Here is a 19610-nt window from a genome sequence, read left to right on the forward strand (position 1 = left end):
GCTTCGGATTAAATGACACATGTCACAACAATGGTGATGTATCAACACAGTTCTGAATAAGATGGAACCAATATTTAAAATGTAAAATATTTCAAAAGAAGTATAAAATTCTTAAATAAAGGAATCTATTAGTGAAATATGAAAGACATTAGACATTTTATTGAAGATTAGAAATTCAGAATACAGATTTACGTGAATAGAATAGATCCTATGTTCTGAACAGAGTGTAAACTGTTTTATACATTCCTGCAGAACAAAATTGGTACCCTTCTATATAAATAATTAATTTTCTACTTGAATTGCATTCTGCTATTCTTGTACCTAAGGTATCCCACAATATAACTGCCTTTACACTATGTGGCTGCCACCAGCATAAGACTGGAAAGAAAAATCAAAATTGACAGAAATAGGACAAGTATGTAGATAGAACCCAAGAATTTCGTTCTCTTCTCTCCACCCCAAGGTATATAAACAGTGTCATCTGGCTCTTTTTTACTGAAAACAATGATCTATTTAAATAGGAGTTTGTGAAGACATAATACAACTCAAAATTCAGAATGAAAATTAAGCCGTCCAGATCCACAGCAATTTTCTTTTATGTATATTAACTTCATCCTATGAGTCTAAAAGTTTAAAACCAAACTGGGATAAGAAGCATCTTGTTCATATTAGTTCAATTGGATTAAGATTGAACTTCTGAACAGAATGTTCTGCCTCCGAAGCACGAAATACAGTTCAACTGCTGAACCCCAAGAAGGAACAGACGTCTCCATTAATCAGTGAGCTATAACAGGACATCTCCTATATCAGAATGTGATCGTAGTAACAACCAACATTTCCATGTGGAAACATACAGCTGAACAAATGCTGTCTTTTACCTTTTCATCTCATCCCCCTACTGCTGCGGCACCATTTGTATCTGTGTTTACTAAATGAGGTGAGAAACAGGGTCCAGCAAGAGTGAGGAGGGAATGGACAGGCTGCTCTTTCTGATTGATGTTATCCATCATTGTAAAAGGGTCTACAGAAATTGCAGGAAGTACAGTCGTAGATTCCAAGATCAGAAGAGACCATTACAATTATTTAGTTTGACATCTTGCTCAGCACAGGCCATCAGACTTCTTTGAAATTATTCCTGCTTAAGTGGTAGCATCTCTTAGAAAAGTACCTAAAAATCCTGATTTTTAAATTTCCAGTGATGTTGCAAAGCTTAATTCACCATTAAAAAAACCCCCACAAAGTAAACCCAAATTCTTATCAACAGAAAGGTTGCTTTTCCACTTATTAAAAGCTGTTTAAAATACTAAATTTATTTTTAAAGATTAATAACTAGGGTCCAGTAATGAATTTCAGAACATGATACAATCCACCATGTAAGCTGTACTATGTCATCATTTCAACATGAGTGTAAAAAAGACATTTAAAAGCAGGCATTTAGAGCATTTTAAACCTGGTCCTTCCTAAGATCTACTCATAGGACAGACAGTATCAGTCTCTCTAGGTCCTGGCTAAGCCACTAGAAGTGGTTACACAGCCAGCCTCTATCAGGGACCCTGTAAACCTCTGAAGAAGATGACAGTGCACTGTGCAGTGGCAAGAGGATGCTCCAAGGACCCTCCAGTACAGCTCCATCCTGAAGTCTCCTCTGCTCTCAGTGATGGAGAGCAGCTCTGGCACACCTGCACGCAGGCATGGCAGGCAGGCAGCAGTGGGGCAGCACAGCACAACCACACTGCTTGTGGCCACAGCTACAGCAGAGTGCCTCCTTCCAGGACATGTGGCACTTCTGGGTCTTGCAGCCAATGAAGTGGTGGAAGGCGAAGCTTCCAAGAGCCATTCCAAGTCTAAAATGCTTCACTACTGCCTCAGCAATGCTAGATCTCCGAATGTTGAGTACCAGTCACGGTGCAGTCTTTGTGTCCATGAGACATCACCAAAGAGAAGACTTCACAGCCCTCTGTGCAACAGCTCATCTCTGACTGTGCCACTACACAATTCCGTACCTCTCCATGATGTGCTGGTACTGACGCACAAAGAAATGCACACACAGACACAGCAGCTTGCAAGTGCCTGACAGCTGGGAGAGGTGCCACGGATGGAGCAGTCCCATGGGACCAACTGTGGAGATTTAAATTCCAGAGGCAGAGTGGTCCCAAGGGACAAAGGAGGTGGATTTTAACATTATGAACTCTTTTCTAACAGGCCTGCTTCTAAGGAGTATCACATTTGCTCTCATAAAGTGCTTTGAATTGATTCTATATAGTTAATTTAATTAAAACTGTTCAACCCCCCCAAAACCATTTCTAGCTTTCTGTGAATTTTAGGCCTTTACAAGAAATGAGGCCATCAGTCCACCCTGCACTGGCTGCATGACCGCATTTCACTGAGCTGTCTTGCTCAGAGCAGTGGGTTGAAGCTGCCCATTTCCCCTAGGGTGATGCTGGACCAGCAGGACCTCACAATGCAGATAATGGGGCCAAAAGTGAAGAAGTGTGGCACAGGCATCGAAGTCCAAACCCTGCAGAATGAGGCCACTGCAGGGCTATGTAGGGAGTGCCTGTCCCTGTTGCTGGCTGCCAGCATGCAAGTGGAAGGTGTTGGGCACTCAGTAGCTCATCCTGCATGAGCTGCAGGCACTGGTGTAGACTTTGTGCCCCACAAAGAACACCGCTAAGAAAGTCAGCACGGTGGAAAAATTTTCAGAGGGTTGTTCTAGACACTGGCAGCTTCTGTTCTATTTTGAGATCCTATCCTCACATACACTCTTCTGAGACCCAGCATTGGAAAACACCAGTATACTTTCCTAATTATTCCAGCAGGTGATCTCATTAATGATGGTATCTATTTATCGCTAAATTTGCTAGCTACTAACATAGTTCCTCCCACACAAACAACTAAGCAAAGTGCCTCTTCTCTCTGCTTAGAACAGAATCAGGACAAAGTGCTCCTGTGAAGAGAGAAGTCTCATCTATACCCATAGGATCAGCTTTCCTATTTTCTTTGACTTGTCTCCTCTTCCAGACCTTTACTGTGTGGTCTCCAAATGCTCAGTTAAGCAAGGACAGCCAGGACAGCCCTCCTTCACACTTTGCCTGAAGAACAACAAGATAGAGCCAAACACCATTTCCCCACTCCACTGGGGCATCACTCTCCCCTCACAAGCAGCAGAAGCAGTGGCTATGAAGCCTCTACCCTCCTCAGCAAGGTTCGATTAGCAGAACAACCTTAATAAGCAGAGACAACAGCATCATCCCCTGCCATCACAAAACACACTAAGCCCTGCAAAGGCAGCCACGAGGCTGGCAACATCACTCACTTCCATGATGTATGGGAGTTTATTAGCTCTTCTACATCAGTGGTATAAACAACAGTATGGTGTAGATAATTCCCTGGACAAGGAGCCTGAGCCATGCTCTGAGTTGTTGTGGAGGTGTCACCATCTGTGAAGGACATACACGGCGTGCTTGGGCCCTCTCCTGCTCTGTGCTGGCTGGGAAAGCAGCACCAGGGAATGGTGGCAGGAAGCCTGCAATGCCCAGAGAGAATCTTGCTGGGTGGTTGTCTCTTCTTTGAGCCCAAATTGTCCCCACGTCTCTGCAGTGTGCAGTACTTTCCCAGCCTGGGAGCCAGAAGCTGATTTCCCACAGCAGTCCAGAAACCAGGCAGCGATATCAAAATGCCTGGTGGAGTTCACCATGGCCCCCACCTGTCACAGGCCCGGGCACTCCAAACCAGGCCATCACAGGTATCTTGCCTTCAGTTTTAGAGCTGCTCACATGCACACAGCAGCCTTGGATCTGGAGGGGGACTGTCACCTGGGGCTCAGGAGCCGACATGCAGGTGCTGCAGTGCTGCTGCTGCCGCTTCCCCAGATCCAGCTCAGAGAGCTCCCTCCTCCCTTCCTAGACCAGCTGGGCCACGGCTGTGTCACGCTCCACACCGGAGGCACTCCACACTGCCAGGCATGGCAAGGAAGGGATAATACAAAGGTTTTCCCAGCTGCTAGTGCCTTGTGAGGGCTCCCAGTAAGCTCACTGGGAATCAGAGTTTGTTGTAACAATAATAGCAAGAAAATATTTCTATTTTTATGAAAGTGTGACAAAGCCATTTCCAGGGTTGTGCTCTCTATTTTGTGTGGAAAAGCCACTTTTCAAAACCAGGATATAATATTTAACTATGCTGTAGACTGGCAGGTCCCACCCCTTGCATTTAGAAAGAGATGTTTAAACTGTTAGAGAGCATTATTTTGTATGTAGCCAAGGCCAGCAATTACAGATATCTCTGCCATATCCAAGACGTGGGGCAGATGTGTGAGCCCCTGCAGATGCACCCAGAGGAGTGGGAAGCAGGGAGGCAGCAGCCCTCCCAAACCCCTGTGCATCCACACAGGCTCTGACTAACAGGGTGCAGGAGCAGCACTGCTGTGGTAGCTTCCAGCCTTGCATAGCCAGATCTTCTTCACACCAGTATTTCTCCACATTGCAAACTCAGCACCAGCTTCCTCAGCACCACTGCACGCTCTCTTCCTCTGCTTCAAAACCTTTTTCCCTTTCATTCTTTTTCAGTATCTCCTTACTTTTTTTGCTGTCCAGTTTACTTCATCCAAAACACACTAGGAAGCATCCTCCCAATTACCTTTACATCAGTGTTCTGTCCTTCCTTCTCTAGAATAGATGGTTCCACCTGGAGACCTTCACCAGGACTTGCTGCCCTATGACTGCTTTAGAGGGTTCACATCTCTTCCTGCCCATTATCCTAGCTGGCAAGCAGCAGCCATTCCTGCTCCAGGCAAACAGACTTGCAAGGGGAAGAGATGTGAAGGGAAAGAGCAGACAAGCCCAGCTGTAAGAGGACACATGGCTTTGCCACATGTTACTGAAGGTCTTTGTAAGAGGACAAGCTCCCAAGGCAATGGTGTTTTGCCCTGCTTTCAGTTTCAAGCCCACTCGGCAGGAGGAAGGGGCTTTTCCTTGTAAACCATCGTCATACTTGGGCTGGCTTCCAGTCCTGCTCAAGCCCCTTTCCTTTGTTCATCTGCAGCACTCAAATAGCTGCAGAACAATGGCCGAGCGTCGGTGTGTACACACAGCTCTTCCTGCCCAGCTGGCCCCAGCCCTGGTGTGCACGTACTCGGAGTTGAGCAAGCCATGGTTGTACAAGCACGTTCTATGGAATGACAACAAGAGCTTCCACTGGCTTGGAGCCGTTTTAAAATAGAAGTGCACAGGCACCTTCTCATGCTTACTCCACAAGCGCAGCCTTAGGAGAACAAGCAAGTCCTCAGTGCATGTAGGAATACCCACCAAGAGCTGCATGTGGCTGAATCCACTGCAAAATCTGGGATGTGCATGTGGCAGAAGAAGCTGGGTGCAGTTTTTTAAAAGCGAAGAAAAGTAAGACCTTTCCCCCTCCCTTTTTTCCCCCCGTGCTAGGATTAAGCTTTCCTAAGTCCATCAGAAAGGCCTTTCTGATACAGACCACATTAGTAAAACATATTTTCCCACACTCAGCCACTTCCCATTATCCCACTGTTCTCAAAGGCCTTTCTCTAGCAGAAGGTGAATGGATGTGTCACTGGATGTGGACATCCAGTGAATGGAAATGGTTACTAGGATGGGAGCAGGAAAGGATCACAGAAGATGGTGTAAAGGGTTAGAGTCGTGATTAGTTTTTCCGTCAAGAACAAAAGAAAGAGAAAGCAAAGCCATGGCATGATGCTGAAACTTACCCCCCTTCTGAAGTATGAAAAGTGGACAAACCCTGAAGGTCATGGTGGTAACCAGGACCTGCTTGCCTCCCTTGGCTCCCATGGCTGCTTTCAGTGCTGCTTGAGCTGGTTTTCACCAGAGGTTTTTTGCTGTACGCCCCAGCTCTGGATTCTGCTTCAGTCCCGTTCAGTGTTGTTCTCTGAGCAGATCTGTTCCCTGTGATTTCATGCCGGTATCCATCATACCTGTTCTCATATGAAACAGGGGGATTTTTGGACAATTTGTATCCATGAGAAATCAGGAGGTCTTCGACACTGAACATGTTGTGCTGGTTTCCCTCACAGCTGTGCCATCAGAAAGCTCTTTCCAGCTGGACCCATCACTACAAAACAAAACCAAAAACAAGCAGAAGACCACTTTAGACAAGGAAAGATATCTTTGATCAGCCAGTAGGCTACTGAAGCTAAGAGTCTCATCCCCTGGACTCAGTTTTTCCTCCCTTTTAATAAAATAGATGAAGCAAAGTGCATACAGATGCTGATGATTCATGTGCTGTCCTTCCCTAGACAATACACCTCCCTGCACTCAGCCAAGCAGCAGATGTTGTGCTGCTGCTGTTGACTCAGTCCCTTTCACTCAAGACTTCACTGGTGATTGCAGCTTTCAGATTTCACTAATGCGATCTCAAAATAAAAACTTTGCACTGGAGGTAAGCCCACAACTTGGGCAGGCATTTCCTTAGAAAACTGTTTTTCTCCATGGAGAGGTGTGCTCTGTATTATGTTTTAAGTTGCAGCAGAATGAGGGGGTGGATTACAGAGCAATAAGCCTCTCCCTACAGCTCTGCATATTCCAATGAATAAAAATGTTCACATGAACAAGGACAAAATATGCATAAGAACAAAAATTATGCAACCACATGAGAAACCCAGGTAACATCATGCAATACCCCACCTTAACAGTCCTTTTTACAGATTACTTTTCTTTTCTCCCTGCATTGGCCTTCTGCAATCCTCAGCTAGAATAACACAAAACCTAAGATTTCAAGTATGCTGTTTTTACAGCACACTTCCACTGTGTAACACGGCTGGAAACAACACGTGATGCCCATGTGTACTCTGTCTCAAGGATTTCCAAGACACAGGACAGTCAAGATTTTTCTTCCCCAGTAACAGCCCTCAGTTCTGCACTGACTAGAGCGAAGATCCAGCAAACTGAATTAGTTGGCTGAAAACAGCCTCTATTGTCTATACCACTCTCACAGCTTATTACGGCAATTATAGAATACCCGTCCTTCCAGAGCTTTAAAATGTGTGGAAGGTAATGTTCTGTTCTGAAGGTTGTACAGAACAATGGACCCATCCTGATACATTCCTCCCTGTTTGAACAGTGTTACCAAAAGAAAGAAATTTTAAAAGGGTGGATTAAAAAGGTAAAATACACAGAAATAGATTTATGTAAAATATAAAACACAAGATGATTTTCCCTGCATGAAGAGTTCGTTTAACATGTCTAGTGAGTACTGCGTGTCCTTAGTAGTAGCAGGTCCATCAGAGGACCACGAGCCCTGCAGTGGCAGCTGCTTAAAAGGAGACTGTCTCTGCAAAGATCATGACAAGCAAGTGCATTTTATACACTGGTCTCTAATGCTCTGCTTGGCCATGAAGAAAGGGAGAAGTCTGTTCACTACTGTTCACAAGGATTTACTTGAAACAGAGCAACTACTGAGATGGCTGCTGCACGTTTATTAGTACTAAACCTCAGCCTACATACACACAGAAGTGGATTGGCTTACTATATAAACCAGTTTCTGTGCTGCAGCACTCTGTGTGTTATGGCCACTTTTTGCCTATCCAGCACCCCATCTGTTTTCTGTCCCACCTTGTCTCCTGGATGCTGTGCCAGCTGTGGAGCCGGTCTGGCCAGCTGCTCTAGGCCAGCCTGGTTTGCAGCTCCTGGGCACGCAGGGACCCTCCAGCCACCTCTGTGCTGTGCTGCCCACAGCAGCCACAGCACTCGCCTGAGGAGAGATCACAGTGTAGAAAAACAGGCACAATTTTTATGCAGAGCCACAATTTAACCTGGAACACTGCAGAAGTGGCTTTCCAGCCTGAGAGCCTCCTGAACACCTAAACCGGTTTGTCCCAAGAGCTTAATGAATCTCCTCTCTTTTCACATATGTAACACTACATACTCTTTAAAAACAGAGAAATAAAGCTCTGTGCTGCAGATATTAGCCCTTGCTAGAACAGAACTCCAAATTCCCAGTAAGAGCTCTGAGTAGGTGAGCCAGCAGTAAGTACAAGCAGGCAGAAGGAGGAGTGGGACCAAAGGGAAGGCTTTGTGGGTTATTTTGAATGCTGACCTAAAAAGCTGATTCTCCATCCACCCCCTGCCTGGACTGTGCAAGGAGCCAGGTATGAGCAGAGCAAAGGGAACAGCTGGCTGCTAGAGCTGTTCAGCTTCTAACAAGAGAAAGATCCAATGTGACTGCCATACACAGCAGAAAGCCCATCGAAGCGCTCACAGGTGCAAGGAAGAAATGTGCTTTTCCTGCTATTATCGGGCTGGCTTGGAGCAGAGCTTAACCCCCTCTCTGCTGCCCACTGCAGCCATCAGAGAGGCAAAGGTGAGTGGGTGAGAAACCTCCAGCCCATGGGGTTTACTCTGATCCTTCTTTGGGCACCAGTGGTGAGGAGCAACAAGTGGAAGTGTGCCATGAGAAACTGGTATGACCGTCTCCTCCTGCTCTGCAAACTCAGCATGTGTAGAAGAGGAAACCCCATGGTGTTCTGTGTGGTGGGGAGGCCCATCTGGGAGAAGGATGCTATTACTATGCCCATCACAACACTGCAGTGGGAACAACCAAGGGAGCTCCATGCTCATGGCACAAGCTCCAAGGAGCCAGTAGCAGTGGTGGCACGTGGCCACTAGCTGGGACATTGTCAAGATACAGCCTTGAAAGGCTGCGCAGAAGTCATGAGGAAGTAGCATCTCCTGCATCAGACCTGATCAGGGACAGGGAAGCCAGAGGTCCTGCCTGATCAAAGCCTGCAGGATATCAACCATGTCAGCACCCATCATCTGCAAGGATGCTGGCCAGCTTTCTGAATCTGGCTAGAGTTCCAGGACACTCACCTCGCCTTCCCTTAGATAAATAAACCTAAAAAATAAAATCAAAGGAATTGGATTGGCAGGACCAACAAAACCATTGCTGCAGCATTGTCATGTAAATAATCTGTCAGACTGGACTGCAGAGTAAAGGCTGTGCAGAGCTTCTAATTCGAGGGAGTATCAACAACGCTGCAAAACAGTTTGTTTTTCCAGCCCTCATCTGTTTTGTTTGCCAATGACATCAGTGCTTTCTGATAGGCTTTGCTTCCTGAGGATGCCTGCTATCTTGCCAGCGTTTCCGACTTGTCCCCAGCGCCAGTACAACTCCGCATTACATTGGAAACAGTGGCCAAGCTTTTCTCTGGAAACTTCTCAACAGCACTCTCAGATGCAAAGAAACAAGCGTGAACAGCGGAAATCAGCATCAGCCCCCATGTAGACACACACAATGGAGACCCACAGGCTGAGCAGGCGGGACACAATAGGATCACCAGATGGAAACGTTGTCAGAGCACCTCACCTTGGGGTGCTCCGTCCATGCACAAAGATCTCACCTCTGGCCTGAGAAAAGCCTGAAGCACTCCTGATAAACACCATGAAGAAATTTGGTGCTAGTTTCCTCTGAGCTGCTTCTGGAACTCATTCTCAGTGAGGGAAACACAGTTTTCTATTTATGACCTGCTTTTGTCTGTAGTTCCCTAGCAGGAGTTCCCAAGCCTTGTTATTCTGGGGGGGGGATACACCACCATCTGTATGATGACCAGTACCAGTCATGACGAATGCCAACACTTGCAGCAGTGGCAGAAGCAAGTCTTACCTCTATGCTCTGAAATTACTTGCATGGCATTGAATCCTCCCTTCATGGTGCTCTCAGGAGCCCCTTGGCAGGCTCCTTCCTTTAGCCCAAGTTCCAGAGAGTGTCCCAGCACAGCAGGCACATATTGGGTGGGAGACCAGAAGTGATAGAGGATTTGGCCCTGGCTGCCCTCTGTAATAGCTCTCTTGCCCTCTGCTACTTGAAATAAAGGGGAAGGTGTCAACTCTTTAACTGGCTGAATACAACTCCTGAAGCCCTTCTTGGGTGTGATTTGTCCTGCCCGCCTCTATTTATACCTGATTTATTTAGAACTATTTATAATAATAATGTAAAAGATTTTGTAACAACTTTCAAGAAAAGAAAACATCAAAGGAAAATGATTCATACTGCAAAATGAAGCATACAACATCAAGAATTGCCAAAATCAAGGCACCCTGCATGGACACACAATTTGCTGCAGTCTCTAATTACGTGACTTGAGGCTACTGAATTCTGCAGGACTTCTGCCTCGATTGGTGTGCAGGCTAGGTGATGCTAGTTCTTCCTGGGTTGTCTCTGCAGCAGCGATTCAAACACTGTTCTGAAGACACAGTTACTAACAGGCATCTGAATTACAAAGCGTATTATCTAGATGGGTCACACATTAAACTAGCTTATCTTCACTCACGTCTGGGTGACATTATTCCCATTTCATATCAGACATGTGCCAGACAGAAGTATTTATGCAGACAGACTAAAGTGAAAACAACCCTCTCCACTCTAGGCATCCATTCTGAAGTGCTTACAACCTGATTTTCTGAAGGACTTAGCTTTAAAATGAACTAGGTACATTCAGAGCAACTGCTGCAAGAACCTGGTGCCTCTGTACATCAACCTAAGCGTGGCAAATAGCTGTCCACACAATGAAGACATGGGATGAGCCAAAAAACCTAGTTGCAGTAATTTGTGTACTATGCTTTCCTCCATTCCTCTGCCCATCTAATCCAACACCAACATTTTTGTTCAGGAAGCCCCATACCCCCCTGCCCCTGTTAACTCCTTACCACCATGTACCCCAGTGCCTTCATTTCCCCCGTCCCGCACTCACCAATCCTTCTTGCCGTCCTCCCCTTCTCCTCCAGCATCCCTTCCCTGCCCTCCTGTCTCCTGGTCCCACCAGTTCAGCCACTCTTCCCACACAGCCCACCACTGTGGCAGTCAGCCCGTTCTTCCTGCTGCACCCCTCACAGCTTCTGCTGGCCAGTTCTCAGTTTGCATCTGTCACTCCAATTTCTTCCTTCCCCTCCTGATGAACACCTACTGTCCTGTCTACACTTCCAGCAGAAGCACCTCCATGCCTGCTCTCTGCTCCCAGATTTGAGACCCCATCTCACCTATACCTGGAAGAAGCAGGAGCTGTCATTACAGGGATGATCCCACTGAGCAGCACAGCCCTGGGCCGGTGCTACACAGGCATGCTCTGCTGGCACATCCCTTGGAGCAGTTAGGGCATGAGCACAGGGCTGGGTCACAGGTGGGCTGCTCAGCACCAGAGGCTGGGGCATGCTGATGGATGGGGCAGAAAAGTCTTGAGGAAATGGAATAGCTTGAAACAGAAACGAGTCTGCCAAGAACACGCACAGATGTCTCCAAGCCTTGTCACCATAGATCCTGTTCCTGAACATGATGGCACTGCAGTTCTCAATCAAAAAGCTGGAGGATTTATTTTCTTTCCCCTTTCTAATGTGGGCAAAACAACATTCCTTCTCTCCTTCCCCCTAGTTTTTCTTGGAAATGGTTGAATTGGTTTAGCTGACAATATTAAAATAAACTTAGCCTGAGAGAGAGACACAACCTGAAAGTCTCAGATCAAGTGATAAAAGCCTGACAGACTACAGCAATGGAAAATAGGTTCTTATGATTGTTTTAATACTAGATGGTGCTACTTGCTCTGTCTAAATATAACCCTAAGCTACATCCCAGGAGAACATCTAAGTCTTTGGACATTTTAATTGCTCCTGTTTTCTCACTCTGGCTTTGCATGTGTCCATATAAAACAGCCTATCAAACGCACATTAAACAAGGCTTTTACCTTGCTAATTTCATTTTTGGGGGGACAGTAAAGTCAGATGGGAGTGTAACCAGCAGACTGCAGTGCTGATGTGCATGCAGCCACTGCAGAGTGCCATGCCCCTGCCCTCTGCTACAGAAACAACCAGCACCACATCCACTGACTTCCAGACACACGCCCCATTGGGAAAGATAAAATTCATGTGGTTGAAGAGCCTTCAACAATAATGCTCACTGTGATCAAATGTTAGATATGTAATGCAAAGATACTCTAGAACACAGGAGAAAGAGACTGGAGAATATTAACGCAAGCTGGATGTATTCAACTTGGCGGGACTTAATTAAGCATAGGCTAGGAGTAAGGAAAGAGTAGGAAACTAGTCAGGGCTGCCTCCAAGCAGTGAGTAAATACCTCCTAGAAATTCTCAAAGGATCAGTGAAGGGTAAACATATTATCTAACTTCAAACAAAAGGGGGAAGGAGACAGATCTGGGGTATCATAGACCAAACAGCCATGCTTTGATATCAAATAAGAAAAATTAGTATTCAATCCACTTGTAAATACTTATAACAAGTGTTGATTTATTGTGGAGCAGGAGGGAGCAAGTGTGTGATCCAAGAAGAGTTTCCATCTCCCCGCTTGCTGCCTTGCACTGCAGCTGCATCCACTCCCACATGATAAAGTCATGAGAAACAGAAAATACAGACTTGTCAAGAACAAATTAAGCCTAATCTATTTAATTTTCTTCTTTGATGGAGCTGGGAGCATAGTGACTAGAGAGGAAAAAGCAGTAGAAGTCACACGTTGGAATGAGGAAAGCTTTGATGAATGCATGTGATAGCATTATATGCAAACCAGGTGAATACAATTGAGGTATAATTTACTGTGGGCAGGCATACAAATGCATCAAATCTGTACTCAAGGAACAGTTGTAAGTCCAATGTCAACCTGAAAAGACACATAAGGGCTGTGCCTGGGGTCTTGCTCTATTCGGTATTTCCATTAATGACTTGTAAATTAGGAGGAAGATTACAATTACAAATCTCTAGGGAATGCTGTGAACATTTTCAGGGATTAAAATTAGAATAAAATCTTAATAAATCAGAGATTTAGTCTGAAACGAATGACTGAGATTCAATACAGGCAGGAGTAAAAATACATGTGGAAGAAGGAGGATGAAATGCAAAAGTACAAAACAGAGTGGTACAGCAAAAGAGTCTCTGGGGCTAGGAGGAAAGACATCATTTGACTCAATGATCTTAGAGATCTTTTCCAACCTTAACAGTTCTATGGTTTCATGATAAGAGCAGTGCAGGGCTCGGTACACACAGGTGAATAATCTTGGAATATATCTAGAGGAGCATCACACATCATCCTCTTTTCTCCTCTCAGCCCTATATCCAGTTTGGGCCTTACCTCAATCAAGATGTTCACAGTAATGAAAAAAAATTTAACCAAGTGTGACCCCTAGAGAAGAGGGTACAAGAAGTGGGCTTGTTTCGTTGGAAGAAAAGTGTGGGGGAATGAGGGTGAGAGAATGAGAGACAATAACAAGTTTAAAATATGTCAGGCTGCTAAAAGGCAGCAATAATCTCATCCTACTCGCTGCAGATGTGGAAAACCAAAGGGACTGACTTAGGAGGCAGCAAGGGTGATTTAGATGATTAGGAGGAATTGTCTAACCATAATGATAGTTATCCACTGTTTATGCTGGCAGGTTGTGAACCAATACAGGTTTTCAAGAACAGATTAAATGAAAATCTATCAGAAATGGTGCAGATTAAGCAATCCTGCCTCAGAAACAAGAGATTTGGGATGGAAACTGAACTTTTTGATGTTCTTCCTCTACCTTCCTCCCACAAAAGTTACTGTTTTGTTGGCATGCCCCACACATTTCCAAGAAAATCAAAACTCTTACGTACAAGTCTCTCAGTGTTACTAATAGTCACCTCACCTCAAGGTGGCTTTTCCCTCTATCCCCAGCCCCTCCTGCTACAACTCTCCATGCACCCTCCTTTCCTGACATCTCTGCATTGCAGGGAAGAGTAAGGAGAATGCTAAGGGGGAGCAGGTCTGGCACAGGGGTAGAAAAAGAAACTTTGCCTCTTCTCCAGGGATGGGAGGGATAGGGAGGCTGAGACACCAAACACACACTGTGGTTTGAAGGCTCCTGAGCAGAGAAGAGGCAGCTGATGAGCTGAGCAGAGGCACCGGAATGGGGTCCTGACCAAAGGACTCTTATCAGATCACAGATACGCAGCAGGCAAAGCTTCAACAAAGCTCCCGTTACAGCCAGTGCTGTACTGAAGGCTTCAAAGCCGCTAGTGCTACATGCATAATCATCTCTGCAGACTACATGGCAGGAAGACATGCCAAAGTCATTGCTGGAAGATAAGCCAACTTTATGTTGGCTCTGCACGTCTTCCCAGGTCAGTCCCTCCCATTCACCTCAAAGAAATTAAAAAGAAAGATGTGAATTTTTGTGTTTAACTCACATTACCTGTGGGCAGGAGAGTTCACATTTTTTTCTCTAACACAGAGATTCACAGACAGTGAAAATTACAGCTCACATCCTCTTTGCATTCTTTGAGCAAAAAGACCTCACTGAAATCCTGGAGGAACTGTGCCAGAGAAGAAATTAATGATACAATGTGTCTCAAATAAAATTAGGAAGCGGGGAGGATGAGAGGAGCAAGTCTTAAACAGTTCATTTAACTCTCAGAAGGTAGTTATTCCTGTCTTGTATCTCATCATTGCAGATGCATCTGCAAACCCACCATGGCATGAGAGAGAGAGAGTGCAGAGCATCTCCTGGGGCAGATCTGAATGAGATCATTATTTGCTCTCCAGGTGCTGCTGTTTGTTAGGAGGTTTCAGACTCTGCTTTCTTACATTCATCAAGAAAAAATGGTAGAGAGAGAGATATTTTTTTTTTAAAGTAATGTGGGTGTTTGAGTATTGGGTTCACTCTGCTGAAAAACATGTCTGACTCTGCATGGATGGGAGTTGGTATCTGAAATAAGCTTGATTTTTTAATTTGCCATGGACCAATCCAGCCCTGATACGCTGAGGCTCATAAGCATCCAAACAGAAGTAAATGCGTAACAAGGAGAGAGGATACGTCCAAGCATGCACAGATACCACTGTTTGTATTAGCTGGTTTTCAAAATGTCAACAGCTTGCTTTCACTGATGATAGACCAGCACATTAGTCCAATGAAACTGGTCCAGATTTTTTTCAGAGAAGGAGCAATTGTTAAAGAGCACTCACTGATACTCTGTGCTCCAGATATAACCAGTCCTTACACCAATTGGCAGCATATGGTGTATTTCCTCAAATGACAGCTTTTGTCTGTCACAACAGGAGAACAAAATAGTACATTTATTACACAAAGCATAATTAGTCAACTTCAACTCTTTCCCTCCCAAAGAGGAACTGCAGAAGAGGATATTTTTCAGGACCAGATGAATGTTTCCATGCTGTTTATAGTTTTGCATGGAGCAGTCCACTCTGGTGGAACAAAGCACAGGGAATCACATTTGTTGCTCACATCTTAAAATGAAGACATTATGGGCTAATCATCCCACCTAAAGTACCTATGGGCAAAGTACTAATAAGCTACTCCCACATTAGGACTTCATGAATAAGTACTATTGTTTGTATTTTTTTTTAATAGAAAAGCTCCCCATCTGTACAAGACAAAAGAAAAAAAATGGAATAAAGGATCCCAATAATAACTGTATTAAATCTTCCAAAGCAAAAATTTTTAATAAGGGATCCATCACATGGCTGAACTTCTTTGAGGCGACAGTGACATGACTTATAGAGCCTGGGCTCTGTGATCAAAAGGATTACACACATTAGCATCCTACTAATCACAGCAGGATGGGCTGGCCCATCAGGCCAGGACTCAAGGAGGAGTGATCTGTAAACAAACACTTTTTCCTGCTCACAAATGTAGCTGGGAGCAGAAGCATTCCAAGGTTGGTGTGGTCTTCTCTTCTTTCAAAGAGATAAGGATTGTGTCTTCTGGAGTAAATAAATTCTCAGCATAGTCTTACACATCTGTTTGTTTACTCATTTTCGGACACCACCGTCCTCTCCTGTGTGTTATCCCTTTTCTATTACCCTTGCACGTATAATCAAATGCCCTCTCTTCCAGATTGACCCTCTGCTTCTTCCTGTATTACAGATGCCTTTGATCTTTCTTTCTTGGATCTGTGTGCCCTGACTCATAGTCTCAGCAGGATTTCCCCCCCAACCCCTCGCTCCACCAGAAAATAAATGCCAAAGTAGCATTTTTATGCATTAGCATAGAAAAAACTAGACAGATGCTTGAGAAGGCTACACACAAGCAATGCTGTGTTGCTGAGGCACTGTGTGTGCTGGGCAGGGCTGCCCACCAGTAAGGTAAGCCCAGGCTGGTGAAGGGTGACCCAGTTCCTGAGCACAGATAAGTCCCTGGAGCAACAAGGTGATCAGTCATCATCACAAGGAGGAAGATGAACCATCCTGAAATTTCAGAAACAGATGTTCATTTTTCCCCCTTCATCACGCTCTTAGTGACTTGCACGGTGCCATCAGCGTTTTCAAAAAGCAGAACCCAGCCTTTAACTTTTTTTCCTTTTTTCGACTATCTCAGATTTTTTCCCTTGCCTCACCATTTGAGACAGTCCAAGTTATGGCTGACAAATTCCATTAACATCCTAACTCTAATACACTTGGGCAAAGAGGCTCCTGCGGCATTTTGTTCCCTGCAGGCACTGCCAATACCAGAAGAACCGAGGGTTATTTCTAGGTAGATGTGAAAAGATGTCATCAGTTCACATAGAGACCTTAACAATCACATCAGGACTGCTGAAAGGCTGACCAACCCCTTCCTTCACAGATGGAACTGGTGAGTAAGTTTCCCCAGCAAGCCCAAGTCCACTGGCCCTTGCAACAAAGCACAATAACAATGTTGCAGAAAGTAAGGTAACCCTTTCCACCCGAGGATTAGAAAAAACCCTCTGTTTAAAAACAAACTGCTGTAATGGCTTCAGCAAGAGACCCAGAGGATTTTAGAGATGCAGCTCATGGCTTGGTCAACACATTATGAACAGCAAATTACAGGAGAACAATTGTTTCATACCAAGCTCTCCCACCCCTGAACTCCCTAAAGGTTAATTAGGATGGCCTCTGGCCAAATTAATTAGAAGATTTGGGCAGGACTTTGCTATGCATTTGTAACGAGTTCCAAGGTGATCAAGAAGTTCAGAAATGCCTCACCTTCCAAACAGAGCATGCTTGGCAAAAAACAAGCTCACATGTGCCATGTCACTCCTCCGACAATCAGGAGAAACACTTAAAAGTAATGTTTCCCTAACTAACAGCTAACACAAAAGAACTTTCTGCATCCTTCCCACTGGACAATATGCCCTTGTTTATTTTCTGTGTGTTTTTCAGGTCATAAGAGGCCAGTGAAGTTATGCACCTAAAGAACAATATAGTACCGTAATATGCCAGTTGATACACACGGCCTGGCAGACCCTGAAAGATCCGTCTTTTCCAAAAGCTGGCAAATACATGTTGCAGCATGGAGAAATACTGAACACCAGCATAGGAAGGGATGATGCAGAAGGGCCCAGCCTTTGAAATGACAGACTAAATTGGTCTTTTAGTTGGTATTTAACGTGCCCTGGTGGCACAGCTTAGAGACGACCCTGCCTTGAGGGACACAGCCATGCCCAGCTTCTCTACCTCAAGGCAGCAGTCTGCCTCAACTTCCTCCTGCTGCCCTAAGCATCCTTGGAAAAGGGAATAGCTGGCAGGACCACACTTTTTCCTCCAAGTGGTACCATGGTGAGTGGTAGAACTGCACAGCATAGTAGGGTAGGGCAGGTCTAGCCTCTGTGATTACAAACCAAGTGCGGGCACAAATTAAGGCTCTGCAAGTGGCTGCATCTCTGATCTGTAGAGCCCTTCTCTGTCATTAATCTGATATTGTTTAGTTTGAAGCCGGAAGGTTGCTATTTTCCATGTGTCTACCCACAAAAAGGAACAGCCATTCTGGGCAGAATCGGAACTTCTGAAGTAACAGTGAGAAACTGCTTCAGCTCACGCAAAGAAGTGTAGTTGAATACTTTTCAGCAGGACACAATTCTCATTGTCACTAGCCAAGATTTAATGTCTTGACTCTGTGAATCAGACTGACTACTTAGAACAGTTAGATAGTTAGATCTAACTTAAAGACATGGGCTGGAGAAACTTAACATGTAGAGTCCATGCCAATAAAAAGCCATTATTCTCAACTCTTAACAACAACAAAAAAACAAAAAACCAAAAAAACAAAACAAAAAAAAAACTCAAGCAACCACCCATCCTTAATAGATGCAAGAGTCATTTGGCACAGATCCAGTGGCAGACTAAGGCCATGATTTGCAATTCTGAGGCAATTATGAAATGACATAACAGCACAGATCTCCTTCTGACAGAACAGCTGGGTTTTTGTCTCCTTTGCAACAGGACATGGTTTAAAACAACCACCAGAGAGTAAAAAAAACCCAAAGAGCCATTTGACTACCGTGTTAACTATGGGAGCACAGATAAATACCAAGAGGGGCGGCACTTGGCGTTTCAGACCCTGGTGCCACATCCTCTCGGGTCGGTAGGAGCCGGTACCGAGCCGCAGCCGGAGCCCCGGTCCCGGGCGCAGAGGACCACAGCGACCGGTGGTGAATGAAGGGGAGCGGCTCCAGCGAGTGGCACCGACCAACTTCCCCGGGACCTCGGCTCGGGGCGAGCTCCGGGGGAATGCCAGCAGAACGCTCCGCCAGAGACGGCGCTCAGGGTGGGGAGAGAAGAACGAGCAGGTGCAAAGAATGGGAACCCGAGGGATGCGCCCCCCGCTGCCGCGAACCGCCGCCCGCTCCGGGACACCTCCGAGCGCCGCCGTCCTTCCCCTCCCCGCCTCCTCCAGCCGCCCACCGCGCCCTCCCCGAGCCGCCGGCACTCACCGCTCCGGGCGGCCGCGCAGGTCCCGCGGGTGGCGCTGGGGCCGCCGCGCTCAGCGGCCGCGGCTGCGGGAGGCGCCGAGCCCGCGACGGGCGGGGCGGGGCGGGGATGGGATGGGATGGGCGGGGAGGGAGGGACGGGGAGGTTCGGTGCCGGCGCCCCGCCCGTCCCCGGCCCGCCCCGGCCCGCCCGCGGTGGCTCCGCGGGGCAGCGGCGCTGCGGGCGCTGCGGGAGGCAGCGGCTTTGCTCCGAAAAGTTGGACGGGCAGCTCCTGCCCTCTCTCTCGTCACAGCTGAGCACAGCCGATGGCTCAGCTGAGGTGAACGACATCACCTTTCTCAGCATAAGGAAAATCTGCAGAAGGGAAGACGGGTCTATCAAGAATGGAGAGGGACAAGAGCAGACCTTTCCAAAGCTTGCTGTTCTTCCTGGCACCCGGCCATGCACCCAAAGGGTTTGTTTTCAACATGGTCTTCAAGCGTTCTTGAAGCATTGTTAGTTGCCTGCTTCCCCACCCTTCCCCTCCCCATGGTTTATTCAGCTTCTAGAAACAGGTGAATAATTTGCAAATCTGTTTTCGTTTAATGACACTCTCCAAAAAAAGTATGTTTGTGAATCATTTACTTTAATAATTGGTTGGGCCCATCAACTGCTTGCCCTGTCTTAATTGAGTTTTATTCCAGGCTATCCAAGCGCTTTTACACATGTTCATAAATTGAGTCCTATTCAATATTTGCTCTAGTTAATAGTGAGAAAACAAGGGCAGTAAAGTTACATGATGAGTCCAAGGTCACGGCAGAAGTCTGCAGGAGAGCCCAAAACTGCATACAGGTTTTCTGGTGCCCCGGTTTCACAGGGCTCTGGGAGTAATTGTCATTGACCTGCTTTTCTACGGACATCTCCTTTTGTCTTCCAGCAGTGACGGTCT

At 46.0% G+C, this 19610-nt stretch overlaps 1 protein-coding gene across 5 annotated transcripts in view; it reads right to left on the reverse strand.

Moving 5' to 3' along the window:
- The window catches only part of JCAD (junctional cadherin 5 associated), a 60964-nt gene that overhangs the window by 10616 nt on the left and 30738 nt on the right, over window positions 1-19610 (reverse strand). For 3 of the 5 annotated variants that reach the window (XM_048294083.1, XM_048294066.1, XM_048294053.1), the window contains one exon: window positions 5729-6090. In XM_048294083.1, coding sequence (XP_048150040.1) covers window positions 5729-6030 — 302 coding nt within the window. In that variant the 5' untranslated portion in view covers window positions 6031-6090. Of the gene's footprint in view, window positions 1-5728; window positions 6091-7589; window positions 7644-18684; window positions 18767-19610 lie in introns of those variants that run through there. The other 2 variants (XM_048294060.1, XM_048294074.1) reach the window with 2 other exon arrangements.

This window comes from Corvus hawaiiensis, chromosome 1 (assembly GCF_020740725.1).
Source record: "Corvus hawaiiensis isolate bCorHaw1 chromosome 1, bCorHaw1.pri.cur, whole genome shotgun sequence".
Classification (NCBI taxonomy): domain Eukaryota; kingdom Metazoa; phylum Chordata; class Aves; order Passeriformes; family Corvidae; genus Corvus; species Corvus hawaiiensis.